Source organism: Stegodyphus dumicola, chromosome 10 (genome assembly GCF_044657685.1).
Source record: "Stegodyphus dumicola isolate Sdum_Otavi_A_Nest chromosome 10, ASM4465768v1".
NCBI lineage: Eukaryota > Metazoa > Arthropoda > Arachnida > Araneae > Eresidae > Stegodyphus > Stegodyphus dumicola.
In genome coordinates this window covers 52,932,180-52,948,194 of record NC_140777.1, presented here as the reverse complement: position 1 = coordinate 52,948,194, position 16,015 = coordinate 52,932,180, and the positions used below count along the sequence as shown (strand labels likewise).

General features: G+C 34.8%; 1 protein-coding gene across 1 annotated transcript in view; it reads left to right on the top strand.

Moving 5' to 3' along the window:
- Positions 1–16,015, top strand: part of LOC118184449 (uncharacterized) — a 203,631-nt gene that overhangs the window by 82,714 nt on the left and 104,902 nt on the right. Inside the window, exon 3 of the mRNA XM_035354117.2 lies at positions 8,854–9,404. Coding sequence (XP_035210008.1) covers positions 8,854–9,404 — 551 coding nt within the window. The remainder of the gene's footprint in view (positions 1–8,853; positions 9,405–16,015) is intronic.

Here is a 16,015-nt window from a genome sequence, read left to right as displayed (position 1 = left end):
CACTTTAAAGAAATCTGCACATATTAGTAAACTTTCTTGTATTTCTGTCAGTTAGTGTTTTGTAGGATATTCTGCAGCATTTATGACAGCTTTCAAACATCTGGGCATAGAGTTCACCAGTTCTTTGTAATATCTGCATCAACGTTCCTCCATTCTTCCATCATTACTGTTTTTAGTTCGATTTTTATTTTAATGTTGTGTGTTTATATTTCAACCTTTAATTCTCTCCATATGTGTTCTATGGGGTTTAAATCTGGAGACCGAGGTAGTGTTTTCAGAACTTGTGGACAATTATAAACACATCAAATGCGAACGTTGAGGGCCGTCTGCTTAGGATCGTTACCCTGATAAAAAAAAATTAAGTTGTTTCCGGTACCCAAATTTTGGGCGGATAATTTTAAATTATCTTTCAAAATATTTAAATAAAGAGCAGGGTTTATTATGCCATCAATAAATACTGAATTATTTAGTCCTGATGCTGACATGCACCCTCACAAAAGGGACACCTCCATCGCAATGCTTTACTATTCCAACCAAGATCTTTGGGATTAAGTTCCTCATTTTTTTCCCGCAGTACAAATTATACGCCCATCGGAACCAAAATTAATAAATTTAAATTTGCTTTCATCTGCGCATAGGACATGATTTTAATACGCTTCGGACTAATTTACCATTCATTTTGCAGAGAAAAGCCTAAGCTTTCTCTTTTTTGCACTTCTAAAAATTTTTCTAACGCAGAGCGCCCATGTAGGACTCGTCGAACAGTTTCAAGTGAAATTGAAGATGTTTCAGTATGTTCTGTAGAAATCTTTACAGTACTGAAACGTAGATCTTTCACAATTTTTTTATCTATTAAATGTCTGATCATGTAAAGTCCTCTTCGCCGGACAACCTGTTCATACTTTGCTTCCGATTTTCTTCTCTAAAGCATTTTATCACATACTGGACCGTAGAATGGGATAAATTTACTAATTTAGCGATATCCCGAATAAAATGTCCACCCTTATGATGAAAAATTATCAGTTTTCGAATGATGTTCGTCGTTTCCTTACGACTAAGAGTCATTTTTAAATATTAAATAAAATATGACGAAGTAAGCAAGCAAAAAATAAAGCAAAACGGTTTTTTAAACGTCACCAAACTGCAAAAAATAAAAAAAAAAAAAAAAAAGTGTTAGACGATAATTTTACGAAAATGTTTCGATGTGCGATCACTTTTATGGCACGTATTATCTATGCCTTCTTACATTTTCAATTTTAGAAAAAGAAAATTAGTCTATATTAAAAATTAAAAAGCTTGGTATTATTCAAAATCACATGGAGATGATATGAAAAATTATTGGGCTTTATATTCGAATTCAATTCTGGGTTACAGCGCTTTTTCTGCAAATTTTTAAAGTGGACGAACACTTTGGGGGCTGAAGCGATTTTTTTATTTTATTTCGTATATACAATTGATCACATTTTTCAAAAACCTACTTGTTTTCAAAAAAGTTAATCTAAGACTTTTTGGTAAAAAAAAAAAAAAAAAAAAATTTACAAAAAATTCTGAAAATGAACTGCCACAAGTATTTAAACACTTTGAATAAACAGTTTATATTTACTTCGTTACATATTCTTTCGCTGAAATGACACTTTTAGGCATGGATTTAAACCTTTTTTTTCGGGGGGGGGGGAAGAATTTTCATTTTGTTTCATTCCTACTCCATATACATACATGTTCAGTAGGGTTTAAATCTAAAGAATATGGAGGTGTTCTGATAACTTTAGGACAGATGTATAATGACCACAAACGAGCATTTAGAGCTCTATATTTAGGTTTGTTAGCCTCATTGAACTTGAGTGTATTATATATTCTAAATTTTGATGCAGTTGCTTTCAAGTTTTCTTTAAGATTATTTACATATGTTCTATGAAAAGTTAATTCCCAGAGGCATCGAAACAACCGAAAACATACTCAAATTATTATGCTTCCAATTTCATGCGCAACAGTAATCAATAGGTGTTTCGGTCAATAGGTTACAATTCAATAGGTCAAGTCAATAATCAATACGTTTCAGTTCTTTATTTGGTTTCACCTCATAGTAATTCGTCCAATTGGACCCATATGTATTAAATTTTGACTTATCTCTAAATACAGCGTTATTTCGATATGGTAAATATTTGTTTAGCATGGATTTTAGGAGTGCGAGGTGTAATTTCATTGTTTTGTTGTTGACGAAGAATTTTCTTCTTGCTCGTATTGTATCTGTGGATCCTAATGACTCTTCTGTTTCAGGTTTAATTTTTATTGGAAGCCGTTCTTCTGAATTCGTTGCAAGTTTTCCAGCATTAATTTTTTGATTTTTGATAGGATAAATCTCAGATTCTTTATCATCTTGAAATCCGTGAATAATTAAATTCTGAACAGAATTTATCGTCAATTTGTGGCTTCTTGTCATGTTCACTTCAGATACAGAACTGTTCATGTATTTTACGAAACAAGTAATAATTCTCAAATGTAGAGGATAATTCCTGTGATGTATTTTTGTTTAAAATGAAAAAATATAACAAGAAACATCGTCTTCTGAAATTTCTCAACAGAACTTTCGAGTGTCCGAATTAATTGAGTTACTAATTAGCACTTTTGGAATAAACTATTTTATTCCAAAGAGTAAATTAATGATAATTATTTTGCAACAAGCAAGTCTTAAAATAAAAAAAAAAAAAATAAAAAAAAAAATTATTAAGAAAAAATTTTGAGTCTGTGCTTCAATGTTTACTACAGAATCTATGCAAATAAATTTTAAAATGCAGGTGTCCGAAAACAAATGTGTGCCACTGTAAGGACAAAATTGCATTTATTTTCATGCTCTACATATTGACGACGCAAGTTTATTCAAATGTATACGCTTTGCGCTGAATGCAGTTTTAAATGTTCATACTATAATATTTCATGAATCAAAATGTATTAAATCTTTATATTTATTTGATCAATCAAAGTGTATTAAACTAAATAGTTGTATTAACTTATGTGTTCCAGAGTTATTTTTAATTTGCTGTCTCTTCGAACTATACTAACGGCCGAGCAGTAAAATCGCTGAACGCCGCTATTTCGACCCGGGTTCAAATCCCGGTGAACAGGTTTGCCTCATGAAAGTTTTGTGATTTCCCCACCTGTAACGTCAATACGAGCCAGTTTACCTTAAAAAAAAAACCCCAAGAAGGCATTCCTATCGTCAAGCAGATAGCTCTCGCCTGCTTTACGGTAATCTAAATAATCTAGTCCAGTCGAACTGTAATGAAAAATGCCGAACTTCCCAGTTCTCTGCAATTTTGGAAATCTTCAAAGAACCTTTTTTGCGGTTTTCCCCCTCATCAATGGCCGAGCGGCTAAGTTACAGATTATGAGTTGTTTGTCCCGGTTTCGAACCCAGGAAAGCAGTCTTGGCTGCATGGTTTGTTTTTGGTTTCTCCACGTGCAGGGTGACTACCAACCAGTTTCCCGTAGATTAACCCTTCACTATCCTCCCCTTAGGCAGTCCTTTTGAACGTTGTAGAATGATATGGAATCCTGCTTTAAGTATTTACTTTCTAGCTGAACGACTTTGATTCGCTAAATGGGTAAAGGCCCCTAATGCAGTACTAGTCGACCGTTTGTGGGTGCAAATAGCAAAAAAGTTTGAGAACTCCTTGAAAATTGAAAAAGTAATTTTTGTGTTCGTCTTATTAAATTCTTCATAGCGGATTGCCCTAGTAATTGTAGAGAAATTTAATTTGTGATCAGTTTCACGTCCAAAATTTGCTTTATGTTCAGAGAGCAGCGGCACAATAATCAATCAAGCGGAATAAAACTTGCTCTGAACTGTACAATAGAACTGAAATTGAATAACAGGAAAAGCCTAATCGAAACAGAGCGAATCATTTTTCTTTTTTGTTTCCGTTCTGTCCATCACGACATGCGTGCTTAGAGAAAACGGTTTACAGTCAGAACAGGAGTTGTGTACATTATGTCAATGGCAATTTTTAACACCAGAGTTGTGATAATGTTTTGACATAAAACGTAATGAGGTCAAAATACCTTTAAAATGACGGCTGTCTTAGAAAAGTAATTTTTTATACCTAAATATATGTTTTTAATAAAAGGTTTGTGTTATGAAAATGAATGTCAGTTCTCCTGAGATTCAATCAGTATGGCAGATAGCCTCCAATTTAGATGGATTTAAGATTTTGTTTTTAGTGAGGAAACCATTCGAATTTTGAATATTTTCTGGATAAGTAAATATAGAATAGAATAGGAAATATAAAATAAAAATAGAGCAAATCGAATTTCGAATTCGAGGACACTTCCATGCGATAGGCATTTTACCGAGCTTCCTAATCGTTTTCTTAAAAGATATTTTTATTTTTTTTATGGAATCAATTAGTTTAAAAAATAACCAGAGGACCTTTGAACGTTAAAACACGATCATCCTGGAATCTATAAACTACAGTTTGAGAGTTCTTGACTTTTGATGGAGAACGGAGTTAGTCGGTTTTGCTCCGCAACCTCACTTTTACAGTGGAAGAATAGATGCTGTTGCATCTGTTGTGCCCTGAGTTTATTCAGGGCCAGTTTTTAAGACTTCCAGATGCCCTAACCACTTAAAAGATTTTGGTTCCCCATCATACATTTACAATATAACACCTATCCGTTTGTCCTTTTCTTCTTTCTCGGGTTTGGTTTTATATGCCCGTATATTCCATGGCAAAACCAATAGTGAGAAATTTTTATGGTGCCTCCTTTCCTTGGTCTGTAAGTACAATTTTGTGGTGCCCAGTTTTCTTGATACCCAAACCACGGGTTTATTTTGCTTAACTTAGGTTTTATTGTTGCTCTTTGGTATATTGGTACACAACCTAGCACGTACGTTATCTTGCAGATTTTCTTTATTACGTGATATTACTTGATGTTTTCTTAATTAGATGCTAGCTGAATGCTTACGGATTGTTGTTCGGGAATTGCTCATGGAGTTCTGCTATTTGGCAGCTTGTTATACGTACTGCTTCGGTGTGCTTTGCTTATCACATATTGAAAGGTCAGTGTAGTAGTCAGTGCAATCCGAGATACGTAGAAATAAATACAACTATGTCCGCTAGTCTAACGTGTTAATTAAAGTTAGATCTTCTGGTGCATATTTGCTTTTGGAATGTGGTAATGTGTGCATCTGCCTATCATAGGGTGCGAGCTTTTTTGTTGAATTAGTGGAATAGCATGAATATCCGCGATTTTGTAGCCTCGTTTGCGAGGTTGTCAATGATTTCATTGCCAGTGTCAGCTACATATGTTTTTGTCCAGTGGAGATTGATGCAATTTCGTAGGTCAAGATGGATTTATGTTATTGTTGATATATGCCTGCTAATGAAGATTGTCGTATAGATTGGATATCCTGCTAAGCGTTGCGTGGATAGTGTATATGGTATGATATTGTATAGAATTAAAACAAAAACACTAACAGATGCTTTTGCTTGCTTTAGAAAAATACGTAAACGGAAACGATAATCTGAAAATACATATCCGGAGTATTTATTTTTCTCAAATGCTTTCTGTTGGCCACAATTTAGGAACTGCTACAAGGAACAGTCTAGAATTCAGACCATTATTGCGGTTGACGTGATGCTATCGTATAAATTCTGTTAGGTACGACACAGATGAGAATGAACATACCTCTTAAGTTTCTTATTCCGTCATTTCATGGATACGCATAAATCGTTATGTATTCTAAATACGGAAGCTAGTCATATATAATCCTCAGAATTGTACTTTGGTTCACTGCAAAAGACATAAACTAGCTTCTTCCATTTCTTCGCTGTAATAACCTTTTCAGCAGTTCGTATGAATTACTGATTCTTTTGTTCAGAAGCTCTTGAATGTTTTCTGTGAGGATTCTTGCGTTTTTGTTTGGGACTAGAATTGAGCAGCATTCGTTGTTATTGCTTTAATCACCGTCTAAAATCCATTGTTGTGGCAGTATTCTTCCAACGTTCGTTCTTCTAGTTTACGAAGAGGGATTCATTGATTTATGTGACATTATTACCATGATATTTGGAATACTTTTACCCATTGTACGATTTGTCTTTTATTTAATAAGCTGGATCAGTGTTTCTCAACCGCCGGTCCGCGAAATATTCAGCTATCTGTCCAAAAACCAAAGTGTCATCGGCCTACAGCCGATGTTACAAACAACAGTATCTACATTACAGTAATAATAGTTTACTAGTTTAGAAAATAATATGATCGATGACGAAAAATATAACAAACTGGCAACTATGTACCTAATAGCCTTTCATAAATTGTCGTGCACCAGTTAGTGTGCCCCTGTCTGCCTTGAGTATCGCTGATTACTTGAACGCTGAATATCTATTGTAGTGTTTAAGGCGCCAAAGGTTAGGTTTCACTTTTTATCTTGCTTACATTCTTTTGCACGCTTGGACAACTGAAAACTATACATCAGCATAAGTTTTTAATAATCATTGAATTTAATACTGTGCTATAACTAATATTTCTTCAACTTTAGGTAGATTAAAAATCAATAAACAGGATAAGTAAGAATAAAACGAAAAGCACATTACTAAATTTCGTGCAAAGAAAGGGTTCTCCAAAACCAAGTACGTCGTCCACCCCTTCGAATACAGATGAAGATGAATATAGTCCACTATCTGCCAAAAAAAGAAAAAGCTCTGTAAGGCACTATATCGCACACTGTTTGAAATATATTTTTGTCCTTTGGCCAAAATCAGAAGAAAATTATCCAAAATCTGAATGTGTTGTTTGTAGAGATGTTCTTTCCAACGAAATCATTGTTATGAATTCAGATTATTTCAGTTGTTGCCACTTGAGGACGAGAAGAGGTTGACAAGTGGCGCTTCAGGTATGGTAGATAAGGGATCCTCATTCGCTTGTCCAGGGACCGTCACTGATTCGTTTTTATATGCAAGGGATTTTGTGATTATTTTCTTGTAATATAGTGTGATTTTTCTCACAGGTTTATTTACGTATATATGATAATTATACTGATATGTAATAATTACAATGTTTACTTATCTTTATATTTAAATATGATTGCAGGAAATGGTAATAAGAATATTACAATTAATTTATGTAGTAATTCTTGAATACCTTGTAAAGTTTTTTTGAGGAGGGGGGGGGTCCACCGGTTCGCGAATTTTTTTAAAAATTTCCTCACACTAACTGGTGTACTAAATAAAATTATGGTAAGTTTTACCGGTCTGCGGACAAAAAAAGGTTGAGAAGCACTGGGCTAGATGACGCAAATGCTACTATTTTATATAGATAAGTATATTTAATATATTTAATGCATTCATATTATGTATTTAGGATGACTTAATTAGGATTTAAGCTCAGTGTAAGTCCCGAAGAACATTTACTTTCGTAATTCTACCACTAACATGCTAGCTTTCAGGTGTTACTGGTGAGTTAATGGTAATATAAATCTTAATTCTAATTTATTAAGTGATAGCACTGGTACGAAGACAATTTTTAGTGATCGTTTAGTAGTAACTATATATCCTGTCAGTTATATTGAAGTTTAAGATGCGTGCTGCCTACAGGTAAGCAGTTTAGTTGTTATTAAGAGACACACACAAGGATTTCCAGCTTTTTTTTCCATCGATCCCCTTTTAAAAGAATGGTTTTCTTCATCTATACCCCTTACATTTTTTCTCTATAATGTGCTGTATAAAGGTTAAAGAGGGAGAAGTTCAATAATGCTGGCTCGAAAATTATTTTTATTTTGGGATACTTCTGCCAGATTTTGAATTTAAAAAACAAAAAATTGGATTTTAAATTGTTTTGAATAAGATTCATGCTTAAAGATCCTCATTTAAATTAATTAACTCTTCTTCAAAATCAGATTTATGGCATTTCCGCGGTTCTGGGAGCCATGTTGACACATTCAAACTTTCAGTGTCTTGGAAGCGAGCATTGAAATCTTGTTTGAAATTTTGCTAGTGTCCTGTATATAGCAATATATCTTCTGAGGAAATACAATCCTATCTAACACGAACAAAAAAATACAATCGAACTCTTTTCGTTTCGATGTCGATATAAATAAGTAAATTTTAAAACGGAAACTGAAGATAATAATGGTGTAATTATACCGATAAATAATGAATTACAATTTAAGTTTTTTTTTTTTAAATCAACGGGATCATGATTATGCCTATCATTTGGTGGTCCATATTCAGCTGTCGACCTCTAGTCGATCCCATGATTCTCAGTGATCCCCTATAAAATTTCATCGAGCCCCAGGAGGTCCAATCGACTCAGCTGGAAACCCGTATTTCCCTCCTGTGTCACAGAATAGTCTTTCTGTAACTAGCTAAAGAACTACATAACTAGAAACTGTAGTCTGAATTTGACAGCTTCAACTAATACCCTTATTCTGTTATCGTATTAAGTATTCCAGATGTGCAGTGCAAACAACATCAAATGTGCTTGCTGTTGTAGACATTTTTACTGTCACGTAGCTGATCGATTGAAAGAACCGTTGCGGTCGGACGGTGTTATGATTCGATAATTAATCCTCCTATGTGGATATCTAAAAGTGTATAATGTGAGAATATGTGTGTGGCTTTCCTTTTAACCTTTAAAATGTATTTCTTTGTGAACAGAAAATAAGATAAACTTAGTGATATTGACTTTGGTATTCTTCAGAATTTTACCGAGGCTAAAAGACATGTTAAATCCAACCATAAATTTATTTGCAAGCTCTTAGCAGATTTTTCCAGTTATTTATGGATTGCTTTGTATTTTACTGAAATCTCTCAAAAGTTTCAAATTTATGAGGTCTTGTAAAACGTGGTTTATTTTCAGATATGGAAAGCATCATCCATATTGAAAGCAGTCGTCACAGTGACAACCGGCGATCTAAAAGACAGCAGCAGCAACCATTACACCAGGTGACAACGGGTGATGAAGGGGGAGGGAATACGACGGAACCCTTCCGCCACCGTCACCACCACCACCACCACAGACGGAGGACGAGCAACAACCGGTCTCCTGATGCGGCCTTAGATTCTGCGCTGCCCTCCGACAGCGATCACAACTTTGATCATCATAGTTCCGAAGAGGAACTGGAGGTGATCAACAGCGGTAGTCCGCACCTCCTTCACCACCACCATCCTGAGAAACGTAAGTGGGGATGTGGTGGCACTGAGGAGGACGAGGAAGAGCTCTTCGTGTGCTGCCCCGTTGAATTCAGGACTTCGCCGCCGGCTGACGTCCACAAACCCAGCAAGTGTCTGCGCCAGGCTCATATACCCCCACACGAGCTGTGTTCGGTGTCTCCTCGAAAAAGGCATCGAAGGACCCCCACCGGCCAAGCCATCCAGCGGCCGTGCCTGGACTTTGAAAAAATGCAACAGGTAATTAAATATTTGCCGGATGCAGTCTTCAATATTCTCTCTGAGAAGTTGTATTCTAAAGACTGTGGTAAAACTCATTTATAAGCCATTAATACTTGCTTGGCAGACTTGATGTGGATATGCGTTCGCCTCTTGAGTTATAGGTATGCGAATTATTAACAACTAACATGTAAGTGACATTCTAAGTTGTTCAACTAACTTGCACAAGAGAATGGAGAGCAAAATGGCTTCATTAAAACACTTGAAGTGAGTACGAAACTTTTAATTTGCAGAAAACAGGGGAAATAATGATGTTTGTGGAAATATAAAATAAGCAAATGTGCCATTGATTCTGCATTTATAAGCATTTCCATTGGCTAATTTATCATATTTGAAAATGAAAGAAATGTTGCGTTCTGTTTGTGATAAGTATGTTCTAACAATATTTTCTAAGATTTTACTAAACTAATTTTCAGAAACAAGTGAGCCATAGCTTATTTGCCGAACCACCGTTTTCGAATTGTACAACAGTGTTAAATAGAAACGTTTCCAAAGCTTTGTATATAGTATGCGTATATTTGAGCTTGTAATCCGACAGTTTGCGCTATATTTATCGGAATTTTTAAGTAATTCGCATTTTTGATGTTTCAAAAATAACCACTTACTCGCGCACATAATGCAATATGCCCGTTCATCGATAAGTTAATTTTTATGGCAAGAATTCATAGTCTGAAAATTTCTGTCTTTTTATGTGATCACCACTAGGCAAATTGTATTGCAGCTGATAATCGAGTTGCAACTTGCACAAGTCTGTTGAGCAAGTGTAAATGCGCCTGTACATTTAAGAATTACGCACTCTACTTAGCCATCCTGGCGCTGAATTACCAGCATTTATTGCAGGTCCATAATCACCTGAACTCCAGATTGCTCTACAAAATTCTAATACCTTCTTGACCTCAGTTTCTAATTATAAGAAAGTATTCAGATTACTAGTTAATGAAAATCCATTCTTCCATGCATGTCCATATTGCGTTAAAATGCTGTATTTTCAATAATATATCGATTATATTACAAAAAATTTTTTCGCGCTCTATTTAACAATGCCATTGAGTAGTGACTCATGAAAATCTTGTCAGCCAAGCACTAAGGAGAACGGATAAATTGCATAGCTAGTCATTCATTCTCTTCACAGAATTTTACACTTTAGATTTTTTCGTCATTATTTGCTGTTTTGAGTGGTTTTCTAGCGTCTTGATATTAGTCGCCTTCTGAAGGGGAAATAGTTACACACTCATTTTATTGTAATCATAAGAACAGACTCGATGTTGCTTATATTTCTGACAGAAAAGTCTTCAAAAAACGTAACCTTGTCCTGTAGTCTATATCACTGTAATTGTCAGAAACTTTGCTTTTTAAAATTCCGTCCTTAAGTGGAGACGGTGTGCCAGCCCTTTGTTGAGGACGTTTACATGTTGAAACCCTGTCCCAGTTCTTTCAAAGTGTTGTGGATTATTTGATATTCGATGCTTGACTTGGACTCTCACGGTGTCTTACTAGCTATTACAACAGACCCTCAACTACGGACCGCCCGCCAAAGGTTTTTAAATAGTTTTATAAAATTTAAGGTAAGCTTGATAACATATATTATTTTGTACTCTTATAATAAACAGTCTATGCAGTCTAGTACATTACCTGCCATGCACTTTCTTTATAAAGCATATTGTAAATATTATACAATCGTTTCTAAGTTTACAATAAGTGAAATACAGCAACATTCTGTTAAAAAAAAATATTGTATTTTTTTGTGAGAATGAAGATCTCGCGTGTTATATTTACCTACTTTCATAATAATATTAAATGTCTATGCTTAGAAATTTTCGGCAGGGATTCTGTTTAAATCGTAATTTTTGTTCGTATATGTTGTAATTTACTTTAATTTTATAGATCTCCCCCAGGCAAAAGTTGCCCAAATTATGAAATACCTATGAGCGGAAGTTTACACCTGATCAAAATCGAAGAAATTCGCTATTAAATTGTTACAACGGGGAGAAGTAAATCTACATAAAACGTAAAGTTACATTGCAAGCCGAAGAAATCTCTTAATATTCTGAGACAAGAATATTTTTACAAATATATAAGTAGTTTTACGGAATTTATGTTAGGGGAAATTGCATGAAAGTCTAAGAAAAATATCTCTTAGTGATATCATAGCCATGTAGATCCAATCCCAACAATCTCCCTGTCTTGTTAAGTGTATGTTCATTAGTATTACTTCACCGTGTTGTAGTGAACTAACTAGGTATTGTCCCTCGAAGCTTCGTGAAAGAGCTCCGCGAACTAAAACGTTTTGAGACCCCTGCAGTAGACTTTTGGTATCGACATTTCCAGCATAGGTTTTCATGCTGAAGTGCGTTGACCTTGTGTTAGGCACATTATAACCGGTGAGGTTATTTGGCATAAAATCCGCCAAACAGTCGTACTTGAAGTGCATTTCTGTCAGTAAACCTGGATTTGTTAAGATCATAGGGAGAAAAAAAGAAAACTAGGCCTGTTTGCCTAAAACGAAGGCTTTAAAGGAAATTCCTCGTATTCATGGGGGTAACTTGCCAGCGCCATATCATTAAAGGTCTTAAGTGCTCAAGATTTCCGCGTCCGTATGTATATTTTTTTACACCTTACCCCCCCCAATACTTTTATGTTCGGTCTTGGTTTAAATACACCAAGCATAATGAGAAATTCAGAAATGGAAAAAAAAAATAATGACAGTTTTAGATCTTCCGTTCTACTGGGCCAGTTTATGAAATTTAACTTAGGTTTTTCAAGTCTCAAAAGCGCGACGTAGGATATATTATAGATTTGCATAGTATAGCTTTGGTCCAGCAGAGGTATTTTGAGACAAAATCGGACTTAAATGACATACCGAGTTTTTTTCCATATTTCGATTCTACAACTCGAATTATATCTAAATATTAAATTTTGTTAAACTTGGTAAGACACGACTTAGAAACTTAAAAATTTATCTTTCCTCGCGTTTCTTCAGTTTGCGCCAAGAATACATCACTTGGCGAATTTCTTAATTTATAATAACCTATTTTCCTTTCCTTTTCATCATGCACGAGAGGAAAAAAAAAGGCGCATCGTTTATGCTTTCAAATAATTTTAACAAAGTGCGTGAAATACATTTGGCATTATTATCACTTGTAACAAATATGCCAAATTTCAGAACGCACTAGTATATAAATACGTGTATATCTTGGGAAATTTAGAATAAAAAGCTGTAATTTTTTGCAGATATGCTTAGAAATACATCTACTTTACGGTGATGGTAAACATTTTAAAGGTTATAATTAAAAAATGTTTTCGACAAATTTATAAAAATTACTAAAAAAAAATACAAATTAAAAAAAAATAAAACGGAAAACATCTGCGAAATTTGTTTGAATTGAACATAAATTTCAAATTGTGAAAGAAGGAAGGGGGAAAAAGGGGGAGATTGAGGTGCTAAAGGTTTTAGAGCTAATTTTTTAAAAACTTCTCGTGTGATTTTTCACAAAACTTGGCAGTTTGGCATATGAGTCGTAGAATCGAAATATGGAAAAAACTTAGTATTATATTTCAGAAAAAGGTCCAATTTTGTGTGTTAGGACAATACTATATATAAATCTAATATATGTCCTATGTCGCGCTTTCGAGGCATGGAAAATGCTAGTTAAATTTCATTAATTGGCTCTGTAGAACGGGAGATATAGAACTATTCCCTTTTTCATAGGGAGGGAGGTTGCAAAGTGTACATGTCAAAATATGGCAAATATTTTCACATTTAAAAACTTGATGACTTTACAACTAATTGATTTATGATCAGGAAGTTTTGTATACCTATTCTGATATCCATTATATTGAATTAGTTCTACCATTAAAAATAAAATTTCTTCTTCGACATCGACATAAAATTGTAAAAGCGCAACAAAGGCGCATTTCTAACGTATTAATTTTTTTATTTATACGTAATACTGTGCTTGTATCGATTGGTTTATTTTGGTTTATTCCATGACGGCGAAGCATGCGAGGACCATCTGCCTGGGAGGAAGAATGCATTCGTGGAGGCCTTTTTAAGGGAACTGACCCCACGCTACACCTGAGGAAAACCACGAAAACGCCCACTGGAACGTTCGCCTGGAATCGAACCCAGGTCGAATTACCAATCTTCAGGGACTCTCAGCACTCGACCTTTGGTGGGCATGCATGTATTCAATGAGTATTGTGTCATCACAAGTACATTTCATGGTCTTGTTCAATAATTTATGCTGGTTAAATGAATATAACTCATTTTATAGGTTGCGATTTTTATAATGAGATGGTATGGAGAATAGGTTTTACAACTAGTACATTATTTAAATCGTTAATATTGAAATTATATCCATGTTATCTGTAATTAAAATGCATTTGAATTATTCGCAACTCCTTGTAATTTTGACACATTTGTCTAGATTTAACCATCAATTAATGCAGTATTAACTAGTTACCGTGAAAAGTGGGCTTCAATTTCCGAATTCCCCCCCCCCCCCGCGGTACGATTTTATCCTTTAGCAGTGCGTGAATGTCACCATTTTGCAACTTTTTATGAGATATCTAAACACCTTGTAGGCGAAACTTGTCAAAATTCCAGCACTGTTTCGATGTTCGACATTGAAAGGTGAGGACAGTTGTTGTGACGTAATTTTCAATGCCTTCTGCTTATTATTCTTGAAGCAACCTCCGCTTTTGTCACCTTAAAATAAAACTAGCCTTGCCAAATAGTAGCTTTCAAACTGAATAGAGTGAAATAACTATTTTTTATTTAAATCTGTTAAATTTTAAGAGTTTGTAACTGTTAACGCTCTGTCGTTGGATGGTTGATGAAGAAATTACGAAATTTCTCCAACAGCTTGTTAAGTAGGACAAAAAATTTAGTTTACGGTAGAGCAATTGAATTTTAATCTTAATTTTTGTTTCTCGTATGTCATTTAGAATTATTTTAGCAAAAATTATGATATTTTACTCGAGGCCTGTAATTTCTGTGATAGGAATTCAAACTCCTATGATAATGAAAATACCCACCTTATTTTCCTCATTAATTTTATCGTCCGAAAATCGAGAGGACAAAATTATGCGAGTAATTAAGTTTCCGAAGGACGCGCTTAAAATAAGAACAAAACAAATGAAAAGCAGTCGTGGATAAACTGTAGGTAACTATCAATATATAACTTCTTTGAAAGAAACCTACATTTTAATAAGAATGCAGAGTAATACTAATATTACTGTATCTAATAAGCTATCTTCATTTCTACATCCCTATAGTTTGAATCTCCGCCCGTTCGTATTGTTGTCTCTGCTACTCCTTAGGCTTCAAATCACCCATGAATGTTCAATGAAGGCGAATATATGGCTGACGACTCAGCGACTGAATGTGAAGATTGAATATCAGTTAGTTCTCCCTTTTGTGTGATAGGTCGGTTTTAGCATTAGGCTGGCATAAAATTCAACAGTTAGAAGGGAAATGTTAGGCATAACCTTCGCAGATAGTCTGCTAGGATTTCTCATTGTTATCAGACGGAAGCACTCTCTACTTAGACGAATTCATATTAAAATGTAAGGAGGTTAGTTCCGTGAACGCACTGAAGAAGGGGAAAATTACGCGAATTTTTAAAATTTTTTTAGCCTGGCGCTAAATTTCTGGGGTAAAAATATGCGAGGAAATACAATATTTGTTTAATTCTCTCATGTGGTGTCAAATAGCCAAAGATAGTTTTTCTGTTAGAAAGAGATGGTATTTGTTATTTGTTAAGCATTAATCTGTGTTGCATAAGCATTTAGTATAATAGTTGTTTGGTATTGCTCATAAAATATTTCGTAATTTTAATAATTCTAGATTCGATGAGAAATATGTACGTACTAATAATAATGACGATAACAACAATGTTTGCAAATTAGTTCTGAGGATTAATGTACAGCTTTTTGGCTTATCTTTATGAGGTGGGAATGTTGAGTTCGACAACGAGTCCCATTTTAAGAACTCTGAGTATTATTCTAACCCTAAGTCTTGCCAGCCGCAGTCCGATCCCAGGCAGACGACTCTTCTCGACTACCTAATCATAGATTAATTAAGGTAAAAGTAGCTGGAGGACTGTGTGCTTCTCCTTTTGCACTCCCAGGAGGACAACAGGCTTAAGCTGCCGTTGTATGCCTTCCGGAGGAAAAAATCCATTAGCTGTGCGGCAATGGCGAAAGGCCGGAAAGCCTAAACAGGTGACTGTGTTGCAGTTACATGGACATACAAGGCCCTCGAAGCAAATACATTAGGATATTGCTATAAGTGGACAATAAGCAGGTCATCAACTTAAAAATTATACTCCAGAAATTATAGAATTATTTATATCAGTTTCGTTGAAATTATATAATTACTTTCGTCAGAACTGTGGCAGGTATCAAAATAATCACCGAAAAGTTTACACTTTTGACAAAGTGCCGGGGACATGAGTTTTACGGAGTGGACATGATGACACTTCTGATTTAAAAATACGGATAAATAAATACGATATGCAATGTGCATCGCAGAAGACAGTTCAAAGACATTGTAATCGCAAAAATTTTGG